Source organism: Gigantopelta aegis, chromosome 3 (assembly GCF_016097555.1).
Source record: "Gigantopelta aegis isolate Gae_Host chromosome 3, Gae_host_genome, whole genome shotgun sequence".
Taxonomy (NCBI): Eukaryota; Metazoa; Mollusca; class Gastropoda; order Neomphalida; family Peltospiridae; genus Gigantopelta; species Gigantopelta aegis.
In genome coordinates this window covers 95,687,406-95,700,819 of record NC_054701.1, presented here as the reverse complement: position 1 = coordinate 95,700,819, position 13,414 = coordinate 95,687,406, and the positions used below count along the sequence as shown (strand labels likewise).

Here is a 13,414-nt window from a genome sequence, read left to right as displayed (position 1 = left end):
CCGCGGAATTCGTGAAATTTGCAATCAAACGGAATTTATGTTTGAATAATACTAGCATAAATTAATATTTCGTCTGTAGGAGGACTGACACATCCCAGGACGATTCGTAGTTACTACTTTGTCTGTATGAGGACTGACACATCCCAGGACGATTCGTAGTTACTACTTCGTCTGTAGGACGACTGACACATCCCAGGACGATTCGTGGTTACTACTTCGTCTGTAGGAGGACTGACACATCCGAGGACGATTCGTAGATACTACTTCGTCTGTAGGAGGACTGACCCGCTGAACACTGGTTTAAACAGCCAGGCGCGTGTGTAGGAATGTTAGCAGAAGGGGTCTAAACTGTGGTGACCGACGTTTATATGAGGTCAAGTTATGGTCTCCCGGAAAATATATTGCGAAAAAAGGAATTTTGACCCCGAAAACTCTCACCCTGCATATGTGCCTGAAATTGTAACGTACAAGACAGAGCCCAATGTATATTTTAACAGTTGCGATAATATACTGGCGTAAAACTAGATATTTAATGAGGCATCAATAAAACATGGAACGCCTCCGTGTCGCATACCGCCGTGTCGCATATCTCCGTGTCGTATACCGCCGTGTCGCATATCTCCGTGTCGTATACCGCCGTGTCGCATACCGCGATGACAAAACCTACAGACCTGGCCTTTGACCGTGTGATTTTAGATACAACTTACGCTATGTTTTCTTTTCTTAATTACAGATTTTGACGAATTGCTGAGTCTTCTTTCAACGGAATCACAGCAACATCACTGAAGACGACACCACGGCTGTCAGTACACGTCTGTCTGTACACGTCTGTCGTCTGATCATTCCAGCATGGCGCACTAACCATTTTGTAAATCTAGAACCTGTTTGTCACTGCCATTTCAGTAATGGCAGAATTTCATGTCTGATGTCTGTTATTCAATATCAGTTCATTAAAATAATTAAAAATCATATAAACCACTATTTTAGTTTTGTTGAATGTTCGACAGAAAAAACCAAACAACAAACAAAAGACAAGAAACATAAAAACAAATGAACATTTCTATACAGCGACAAGCCAGACCTAGAAGAAAAAGCCTTTGACGGTGAACAATTGTAATATTTAAAGAAAAATAGACAACACCACGCTGCAGACAATAGAAAGTTGCACACAATAGAAAGATGCAGACAATATTCAAGGTTACTGTCACTGAGCTGCACAGCTCATCTGTAGACACGAAATACAAATAGAGAAGAAACCCGATGCGATAAAAGACTACACAAAACCAAAAACAAACAAGAAGGAAAAACCGAAACAATAACTCAAAATGAAACAAAATTAAACGAACAATGCAACAACAACAAACATAACAACAAAAACAAAACTCCCGCCCACCAAGAAATTGCTCCTAATGCAATATAATACATATGCACAGCCATGATATATATATAGCTGTTTCAAAAACATACGGTACTTTTCAAAATTACATATACATTTCCATTACGGTTATATGGCATCAGACATATTGTCAAGGACCACACAGATAATGAGAGAGGAAACCCGCTGCTGCCACGCAATGGGTTACTCTTTTCAAGTAGCAGCAAGGGATCTTTTATATCCAGCACTCCACAGACAGGATAGTACATACCACGGCCTTTGTTACACCATTGTGGAAGTCTGACTGGAGAGATGAATAGCCTAATGGACTCACCGACGGGAATCGATCCTTAGACTGAGCGCATATCATTGCAGCTCTAACCCACAAAGACAGAATACCAAGCACCTTTGAGAATGTTATACTGTACTCAACATTCAACAAGAAAGGGCCATGAATTGTTGCCGGGGAGGGGGAATTAGTTTTTTTACCTGTCAGCTAAACGAGGGGTTAACCACACACACCCTAAACCTCGCCTTGGATCTACCACTGCACTACTCTCCCAACACACAGGACTAGGAAACTGAGCATTTTCAGGGCAAAGACTGAATTAATTGTTTACAATTCCCTGAACAATTTCTTCCCACCTCACCCCGTAAAGACTATTCCCTAAGAATTAAACTACACATGTATTCGTGTGTAATCTACACGATGCAGTCAAACAGCCTAGACGACACTAATTGTAAAGACTTGGAATGCTAAAACACACGAACTATCAAGTGATGAAACCTATACTAAACACGCACATTAAATTTTGATGTAATCGAAATGGCAACTGTTGACTAAAGGTAAGTTTACGGTCCTAATTGTTTACAAATGAAGTATTAAATTAACAATCTCTGTTGGTTCATCCCAGAGCGTTTATGTGACGGTGAATAAATATTGTTTAACCCAACACAATCTCTAGATCAATGACTTTTACCAATTGTTTGATAGGAATACATTACGCTGTGTGCTCCAAGTCTGTCGTATTAATTAAACCGACAATTTAATACAGTAACGGTGAGACATTTTAAATCATGTCTAAATTGTTGTTAAGTGATCCTTTGTTCAATGTTCGCTCATAACATTACCAACAGTGTGGTTTTACGTATACTTACTCCATGTTTACCCAAATATCCAGTTTGTGCAGTATAAATATAAAATATTTTGACCGTGACAATCAAAATGAATCTGACAGTGTCATTTCATATTATCATGATACAATCAGAAGATTTGAGAGGCTGCTGTATCGTACAGAACAGTTAGAAAAGCGACAAACACGTTTTGTCTCCACTGGACTCACCGAGTTGAAACTCACAGAGTTTTTACACAACCATCCAGTTGAAACACACAGAGTTTTTACACAACCATCGAGTTGAAACACACAGAGTTTTACACAACCATCAAGTTGAAACACGGCAGAATATTTACATATCCATCGCCGTATTACACAAGAATAAACTTGCTTTCTTAGGAAACTGTAACATCGTTGCTGATGTGAACAAACAGAAGTTTTAAGATGACTTTTAATATCTATTTTGTGTTAATATTAATCAATAACTTTGTTTCTTTAATTTTACTAGTTTAAAAAGAAAACGTAAATATTTTACCCTTGAGGTAAATCGTATATCATGTTTCCAAGTTGCCGCGATATCATGGTAATCTGCAGCGGTACGACATATTTCCGCTGATAACATTTACTCATCAGCTGGATATACATGTACCTGTATGTGCAAATATATAACACAGAGAGCATAGAAATATGATGGAAAATACAACAAAACTATGTTTCAATTACTTTTTGTTTCTGCAATATATCATTAAATAGCGCGATGCCATGCGACCCCAATATACCAGACCAAGAATACGATGTAGAGTTTATATCGACAAGGTATATAATCAGAAAATTAATGTGAATATCCAATCAATTTCTCTTGTTTTGTTTTGCGTGCTGATCTTCTAAAGAGAATTATCTTGGTGAGTGTTTGAACTCGGTTAGTGTCGTTTCACAGAAAGGATGTCACTGTTTTCTGGAGCTAATTATCGTCCGATTGTCTACCCACACACCGGTGACGTGTCATAAAGGTTATATGATCACACTAACCGTATTAACCGGCTGGGTATTACAAGTCAATGAACAACTAACGACGGGTTATTACATGAGGACGAAATAAAAGTATGTAAACTGTCAGGCATTTATATATATATAAACCTATTCAAAGATCACGAAGAACGTGTATCTCATGCAACTGGACAAGGTGAATACGGGTTTATATTATGTCGAAGTATTGTTATTGATTATTCATCAGCAAGTCATGCAGAGGATTACGATAATGACACACACACACACACACACACACACACATATAGACACACGCACGCACACACACACACACATACACACACATCACAGACACACACACACACACTACACACACATACACACACATACACACACACACAGACACATACACACACAACACACACACAGAGACACAGACACACACAGAGACACAGACACAACACACACACACACACATACACACACACACAGACACACAGAGACACACACACACATGCACACACACACGCACACACACACATACATACACACACACACATACACACACACACAGACACACGCACGCACACACACACACACACACAACACATACAGACACAGACACACGCACACACACAACACACACACAGACACACACACACACACACACACACACACACAGACACACACACACTTTCCAAGTAGCAGCAAGGGATCTTTTGTATCCAGCACTCCACAGACAGGATCGTACATACCACGGCCTTTGTTACACCATTGTGGAAGTGTGACTGGAGAGATGAATAGCCTAATGGACTCACCGACGGGAATCGATCCTTAGACTGAGCGCATATCATTCCAGCTCTAACCCACAAAGACAGAATACCAAGCACCTTTGAGAATGTTATACTGTACTCAACATTCAACAAGAAAGGGCCATGAATTGTTGCCGGGGAGGGGGAATTTGTTTTTTTACCTGTCAGCTAAACGAGGGGTTAACCACACACACCCTAAACCTCGCCTTGGATCTACCACTGCACTACTCTCCCAACACACAGGACTAGGAAACTGAGCATTTTCAGGGCAAAGACTGAATTAATTGTTTACAATTCCCTGAACAATTTCTTCCCACCTCACCCCGTAAAGACTATTCCCTAAGAATTAAACTACACATGTATTCGTGTGTAATCTACACGATGCAGTCAAACAGCCTAGACGACACTAATTGTAAAGACTTGGAATGCTAAAACACACGAACTATCAAGTGATGAAACCTATACTAAACACGCACATTAAATTTTGATGTAATCGAAATGGCAACTGTTGACTAAAGGTAAGTTTACGGTCCTAATTGTTTACAAATGAAGTATTAAATTAACAATCTCTGTTGGTTCATCCCAGAGCGTTTATGTGACGGTAAATAAATATTGTTTAACCCAACACAATCTCTAGATCAATGACTTTTACCAATTGTTTGATAGGAATACATTACGCTGTGTGCTCCAAGTCTGTCGTATTAATTAAACCGACAATTTAATACAGTAACCCCTAAACCCCGCCTTGGATCTACCACTGCACTACTCTCCTAACACACACACACACACACACACACACACACACACACACACACACACACACACACACAACACATACAGACACACACACACACACACACACACAACACATACAGACACACACACACACGCACAACACACACACGTACGTACACACACACACACACACAAATACAACACATACAGAGACACACACAACACACACACAATACACACACACATACACACACACACACACACACAGAGAGAGAGAGAGAGAGAGAGAGAGAGAGAGAGAGAGAGAGAGAGAGAGAGAGAGAGAGAGAGAGAGAGAGAGAGAGACCACCCATTTTTAAAGGATTATTTTTAGTGCATTTTCGGACATTTTGAAGCAGAAATTTTTATTTCGATGACATTGATCTTTGTGAAATGCGGCATCGGGTAAGGCCGCCGACAGTAGAAATCAAAAGATGAAAAGCGGTCAGAACGATCGAACACTTTTAACTAAGCCTTTTGTATTACGTTATGGATTTCTACAATCACAATGCAAGTTATTAGCTTGCTGATATTACTATGTTCAGCCATTTTCTACTGGGGGAGCGTGGTCAGGGGTTTTATTAGTATATTTTGTAACATTAAAAAAGAAAATTGTATGTAGTATGATACTAATTGTTTCCAAGATGATTGTCCTCAATTAGGAATCCTTTTCATTATCTTCATTGATATGTGATACAAGTTCCTCTGACCAATATCTAACATCTGTCGTTTCTTTACCCAGTATATAGTTTAGATGTAGGGTACTCTGGGTGTTTGTATAGGTTTATAGGTATTAACGCGGTATCTAGTTTCATCGTTAATGGTTTCCCCGCGATGATTAGTATCATTTAGATATATTGGGTTTCCATCGCAGTCAAGTTGTGTTATACGAAGTAATTGGCAGTCTGGCGTGGCTAATGAACGTTCACCATCATGTTGTGGGTTACTCTACCGGCATCGTGTTATTGACGTGGCTAATGAACGTTCACCATCATGTTGTGGGTTACTCTACCGGCATCGTGTTATTGACGTGGCTCATGAACGTTCACCATCATGTTGTGGGTTACTCTACCGGCATCGTGTTATTGCCGTGGCTAATGAACGTTCACCATCATGTTGTGGGTTACTCTACCGGCATCGTGTTATTGACGTGGCTCATGAACGTTCACCATCATGTTGTGGGTTACTCTACCGGCATCGTGTTATTGACGTGGCTCATGAACGTTCACCATCATGCTGTGGGTTACTCTACCGGCATCGTGTAATTGCCGTGGCTGATGAACGTTCACCATCATGTTGTGGGTTACTCTACCGGCATCGTGTTATTGACGTGGCTAATGAACGTTGACCATCATGTTGTGGGTTACTCTACCGGCATCGTGTTATTGACGTGGCTCATGAACGGTCATCATCATGTTGTGGGTTACTCTACCGGCATCGTGATATTGACATGGCTAATGAACGTTGACCATCATGTTGTGGGTTACTCTACCGGCATCGTGTTAGTGCCGTGGCTAACGAATGAACGTTCACCATCATGTTGTGGGTTACTCTACCGGCATCGTGTTATTGACGTGGCTCATGAACGTTCACCATCATGTTGTGGGTTACTCTACCGGCATCGTGTTATTGACGTGGCTCATGAACGTTCACCATCATGTTGTGGGTTACTCTACCGGCATCGTGATATTGACGTGGCTCATGAACGTTCACCATCATGTTGTGGGTTACTCTACCGGAATCGTGTTATTGACGTGGCTCATGAACGTTCACCATCATGTTGTGGGTTACTCTACCGGCATCGTGTATTGCCGTGGCTGATGAACGTTCACCATCATGTTGTGGGTTACTCTACCGGCATCGTGTTATTGACGTGGCTCATGAACGTTCACATCATGTTGTGGGTTACTCTACCGGCATCGTGTTATTGCCGTGGCTAATGAACGTTCACCATCATGTTGTGGGTTACTCTACCGGCATCGTGTTAGTGCCGTGGCTAACGAATGAACGTTCACCATCATGTTGTGGGTTACTCTACCGGCATCGTGTTATTGACGTGGCTCATGAACGTTCACCATCATGTTGTGGGTTACTCTACCGGCATCGTGTTATTGACGTGGCTCATGAACGTTCACCATCATGTTGTGGGTTACTCTACCGGCATCGTGTTATTGACGTGGCTCATGAACGTTCACCATCATGTTGTGGGTTACTCTACCGGCATCGTGTTATTGACGTGGCTCATGAACGTTCACCATCATGTTGTGGGTTACTCTACCGGCATCGTGTAATTGCCGTGGCTGATGAACGTTCACCATCATGTTGTGGGTTACTCTACCGGCATCGTGTTATTGACGTGGCTCATGAACGTTCACCATCATGTTGTGGGTTACTCTACCGGCATCGTGTTATTGCCGTGGCAATGAACGTTCACCATCATGTTGTGGGTTACTCTACCGGCATCGTGTTAGTGCCGTGGCTCATGAACGTTCACCATCATGTTGTGGGTTACTCTACCGGCATCGTGTTATTGACGTGGCTCATGAACGTTCACCATCATGTTGTGGGTTACTCTACCGGCATCGTGTTATTGACGTGGCTCATGAACGTTCACCATCATGTTGTGGGTTACTCTACCGGCATCGTGTTATTGACGTGGCTCATGAACGTTCACCATCATGTTGTGGGTTACTCTACCGGCATCGTGTTATTGACGTGGCTGATGAACGTTCACCATCATGTTGTGGGTTACTCTACCGGCATCGTGTTATTGACGTGGCTCATGAACGTTCACCATCATGTTGTGGGTTACTCTACCGGCATCGTGTTATTGACGTGGCTCATGAACGTTCACCATCATGTTGTGGGTTACTCTACCGGCATCGTGTAATTGCCGTGGCTGATGAACGTTCACCATCATGTTGTGGGTTACTCTACCGGCATCGTGTTATTGACGTGGCTAATGAACGTTCACCATCATGTTGTGGGTTACTCTACCGGCATCGTGTTATTGACGTGGCTCATGAACGGTCATCATCATGTTGTGGGTTACTCTACCGGCATCGTGTTATTGACATGGCTAATGAACGTTGACCATCATGTTGTGGGTTACTCTACCGGCATCGTGTTAGTGCCGTGGCTAACGAATGAACGTTCACCATCATGTTGTGGGTTACTCTACCGGCATCGTGTTATTGACGTGGCTCATGAACGTTCACCATCATGTTGTGGGTTACTCTACCGGCATCGTGTTATTGACGTGGCTCATGAACGTTCACCATCATGTTGTGGGTTACTCTACCGGCATCGTGATATTGACGTGGCTCATGAACGTTCACCATCATGTTGTGGGTTACTCTACCGGAATCGTGTTATTGACGTGGCTCATGAACGTTCACCATCATGTTGTGGGTTACTCTACCGGCATCGTGTTATTGACGTGGCTCATGAACGTTCACCATCATGTTGTGGGTTACTCTACCGGCATCGTGTTATTGACGTGGCTCATGAACGGTCATCATCATGTTGTGGGTTACTCTACCGGCATCGTGTTATTGACATGGCTAATGAACGTTGACCATCTTGTTGTGGGTTACTCTACCGGCATCGTGTTAGTGCCGTGGCTGACGAATGAACGTTCACCATCATGTTGTGGGTTACTCTACCGGCATCGTGTTATTGACGTGGCTCATGAACGTTCACCATCATGTTGTGGGTTACTCTACCGGCATCGTGTTATTGACGTGGCTCATGAACGTTCACCATCATGTTGTGGGTTACTCTACCGGCATCGTGATATTGACGTGGCTCATGAACGTTCACCATCATGTTGTGGGTTACTCTACCGGAATCGTGTTATTGACGTGGCTCATGAACGTTCACCATCATGTTGTGGGTTACTCTACCGGCATCGTGTATTTGCCGTGGCTGATGAACGTTCACCATCATGTTGTGGGTTACTCTACCGGCATCGTGTTATTGACGTGGCTCATGAACGTTCACAATCATGTTGTGGGTTACTCTACCGGCATCGTGTTATAGCCGTGGCTAATGAACGTTCACCATCATGTTGTGGGTTACTCTACCGGCATCGTGTTAGTGCCGTGGCTAACGAATGAACGTTCACCATCATGTTGTGGGTTACTCTACCGGCATCGTGTTATTGACGTGGCTCATGAACGTTCACCATCATGTTGTGGGTTACTCTACCGGCATCGTGTTATTGACGTGGCTCATGAACGTTCACCATCATGTTGTGGGTTACTCTACCGGAATCGTGTTATTGACGTGGCTCATGAACGTTCACCATCATGTTGTGGGTTACTCTACCGGCATCGTGTAATTGCCGTGGCTCATGAACGTTCACCATCATGTTGTGGGTTACTCTACCGGCATCGTGTTAGTGACGTGGCTAACGAATGAACGTTCACCATAATGTTGTGGGTTACTCTACCGGCATCGTGTTATTGACGTGGCTGATGAACATTCACCATCATGTTGTGGGTTACTCTACCGGCATTGTGTTATTGACGTGGCTCATGAACATTCATCATCATGTTGTGGGTTACTCTACCGGCATCGTGTTATTGACGTGGCTGATGAACATTCATCATCATGTTGTGGGTTACTCTACCGGCATCGTGTTAGTGACGTGGCTAACGAATGAACGTTCACCATCATGTTGTGGGTTACTCTACCGGCATCGTGTTATTGCCGTGGCTCATGAACGTTCACCATCATGTTGTGGGTTACTCTACCGGCATCGTGTTATTGACGTGGCTCATGAACGTTCACCATCATGTTGTGGGTTACTCTACCGGCATCGTGTTATTGACGTGGCTCATGAACGTTCACCATCATGTTGTGGGTTAGTCTACCGGCATCGTGTTATTGACGTGGCTCATGAACGTTCACCATCATGTTGTGGGTTACTCTACCCGCATCGTGTTATTGACGTGGCTCATGAACGTTCACCATCATGTTGTGGGTTACTCTACCGGAATCGTGTTATTGACGTGGCTCATGAACGTTCACCATCATGTTGTGGGTTACTCTACCGGCATAGTGTTATTGACGTGGCTCATGAACGTTCACCATCATGTTGTGGTTTACTCTACCGGCATCGTGTTATTGACGTGGCTCATGAACGTTCACCATCATGTTGTGGGTTACTCTACCGGAATCGTGTTATTGACGTGGCTCATGAACGTTCACCATCATGTTGTGGGTTACTCTACCGGCATAGTGTTATTGACGTGGCTCATGAACGTTCACCATCATGTTGTGGTTTACTCTACCGGCATCGTGTTATTGACGTGGCTCATGAACGTTCACCATCATGTTGTGGGTTACTCTACCGGAATCGTGTTATTGACGTGGCTCATGAACGTTCACCATCATGTTGTGTGTTACTCTACAGGCATCGTGTTATTGACGTGGCTCATGAACGGTCATCATCATGTTGTGGGTTACTCTACCGGCATCGTGTTATTGGCGTGGCTCATGAACGGTCATCATCATGTTTAGGAGAATGCTCACTTGAGTGCTTGGATTATACGACCCAACCTCCTCGGCTGACCACAACGGGGTTTAAAATCTCAAGCAGTCTTCCAGGACTGACATATCAAAGGCCTTGGCATATCGTGCCCTGTGTGTGAAAAATACAGATAAAATATCCAGCGTTGTATTTAGTGGGTTTTCTTCGAAGACTGCGAGTGAGAATTGTGAACTGTTTGACATAGTCGATGGTTAATTAATCAATGCGTTCGAGTGGTGTCGTTAAACAAATACAACAATCACTGGAATCAGTGTAGCTCCGCTGTACGATGTGAAGTCAAGACGGTGGTCGCTGTTTAGTACTTGGAGACTTCCCACTCTCATTTGTTGGTTTTATTATATATAATAGATGTTCTATTGCCATTTGTTGGTTCTCTTATATATAATAGATGTTCTATAGCCATTTGTGGGTTCTCTTATATATAATAGATGTTCTTTTGCCATTTGTTGGTTCTCTTATATATAACAGATGTTCTGTTGCCATTTGTTGGTTCTCTTATACATAACAGATGTTCTTTTGCCATTTGTTGGTTCTCTTATACATAATAGATGTTCTTTTGCCATTTGTTTCTTCTCTTATATATAATAGATGTTCTTTTGCCATTTGTTGGTTCTCTTATACATAACAGATGTTCTGTTGCCATTTGTTGGTTCTCTTATATACATAACAGATGTTCTATTGCCATTTGTTGGTTCTCTTATATACATAACAGATGTTCTATTGCCATTTGTTGGTTCTCTTATATATAACATATGTTCTATTGCCATTTGTTGGTTCTCTTATATATAACATATGTTCTATAGCCATTTGTTGGTTCTCTTATATATAACAGATGTTCTGTTGCCATTTGTTGGTTCTCTTATATATAACAGATGTTCTGTTGCCATTTGTTGGTTCTCTTATATACATAACAGATGTTCTGTTGCCATTTGTTAGTTCTCTTATATACATAACAGATGTTCTGTTGCCATTTGTTGGTTCTCTTATATATAACAGATGTTCTATAGCCATTTGTTGGTTCTCTTATATACATAACAGATGTTCTGTTGCCATTTGTTGGTTCTCTTATATACATAACAGATGTTCTGTTGCCATTTGTTGGTTCTCTTATATACATAACAGATGTTCTGTTGCCATTTGTATGTTCTCTTATATATAACAGATGTTCTTTTGCCATTTGTTGGTTCTCTTATATATAACAGATGTTCTATAGCCATTTGTTGGTTCTCTTATACATATAGATGTTCTATTGCCATTTCTTGGTCGTGACACCTCTAACCCTGAGGGTAGTGGCGACCTCTGGAGTTTGAACTTTGAACTGTCATAGAGCCCAGAGATAGTCGCTAAACGTCACGGCAGGTTGTAGGCCGCGTCTAAAACACAAAACACAGAGCCCAGAGATAGTCGCTAAATGTCACGGCATGTTGTAGGCCGCGTCTAAAACACAAAACACAGAGCCCAGAGAGAGTCGGTAAACGTCCCGGCAGGTTGTAGGCCGCGTCTAAAACACAAAACACAGAGCCCAGAGATAGTCGCTAAACGTCACGGCAGGTTGTAGGCCGCGTCTAAAACACAAAACACAGAGCCCAGAAATAGTCGGTAAACGTCACGGCAGGTTGTAGGCTGCGTCTAAAACACAAAACACAGAGCCCTGAGATAGTCTGTAAACGTCACGGCAGGTTGTAGGCCGCGTCTAAAACACAAAACACAGAGCCCAGAAATAGTCGGTAAACGTCACGGCAGGTTGTAGGCTGCGTCTAAAACACAAAACACAGAGCCCAGAGATAGTCGGTAAACGTCACGGCAGGTTGTAGGCCGCGTCTAAAACACAAAACAAAACTCGCCATGACATTTGCATTTTGTACATCTGACTTTGCGTTTAACTTACAAGAACAAATAAATAAAAGTTAGTTTTGTTTTGTTGAGCGACACCACTAGAGCACATTGATTTATTAATCATTGGCTATTGGGTGTCAAAGATCTGGTACTTTTTACATATAGTCTTAGAGAGGAAACCATCTACATTTTTCCATTAGTTGCAAGGGATAATTTATATGCACCATCCCACAGAAATGATAGCACATACCACGGTCTTTGATATACCAGTCGTAGTGCACTGGCTGGAAAGAGAAATAGCCCAATAGGCCCTCAACGAGAATTGATCCCAAATCGACTGCGCATCAAGCAAGCGTTTACCACTGGGCTACGTCTCGCCCCAAGAAAGAAATAATTAACTACATGAATCCTTTCTAATGTTGACTATTTAAACCAGGAGAGTGTAGAACATGATATGAGAAACATGGCACGAGAAACATGATATGATAAAACTTTGCCTCAAGACTGAGAACGAACACATGACGTCATCTCACTCTAGGGGCGGGACGTAGCCCAGTGGTACAGCGCTCGCTCGATGCGCGGTCGGTGTGGGATCGATCCACGTCGGTGGGCCCATGGGCTATTTCTCGTTCCAACCAGTGCACCACGATTGGTATATCAAAGGCCGTGGTATGTGCTACCCTGTCTGTGGGATGGTGCATATAAAAGACCCCTTGCTGCTTATCGAAAAGAGTAGCCCATGAAGTGGCGACAGCAGGTTTCCTCTCTCAATATCTGGGTGGTCCTTAACCATATGTCCGACGCCATATAACCGTAAAAAAAATGTGTTGTGTGCGTCGTTAAATAAAACATTTCTTTCTTTCCTTTCATCTGACATCCTGATAATTTGTCACGTGACTAATATGTCCATGATATAACATGCCTATCCATTTATTGTTTTATACAACATACATGTTTC

At 42.6% G+C, this 13,414-nt stretch overlaps 1 protein-coding gene across 1 annotated transcript; it reads left to right on the top strand.

Annotated features, from left to right (window-relative positions):
- The first annotated feature begins 3,247 nt into the window (after positions 1 to 3,247).
- On the top strand, positions 3,248 to 6,328 carry LOC121368957 (uncharacterized protein PM0309-like). Its single transcript, XM_041493727.1, has 2 exons — positions 3,248 to 3,306; positions 5,938 to 6,328. The coding sequence occupies exons 1-2, from the start codon at positions 3,248 to 3,250 to the stop codon at positions 6,326 to 6,328; spliced, it is 450 nt and encodes a 149-aa protein (XP_041349661.1).
- Positions 6,329 to 13,414: the final 7,086 nt, after the last annotated feature.

Excerpts from the sequence above, each read along its gene's own strand:
- LOC121368957 (XM_041493727.1), top strand. The coding sequence starts at position 3,248 with ATGCCATGCGACCCCAATATACCAGACCAAGAATACGATGTAGAGTTT. Across the intron at positions 3,307-5,937 it reads GTAGAGTTTATATCGACAAG|TCAAGTTGTGTTATACGAAG; the intron begins GTATATAATCAG and ends TTTCCATCGCAG.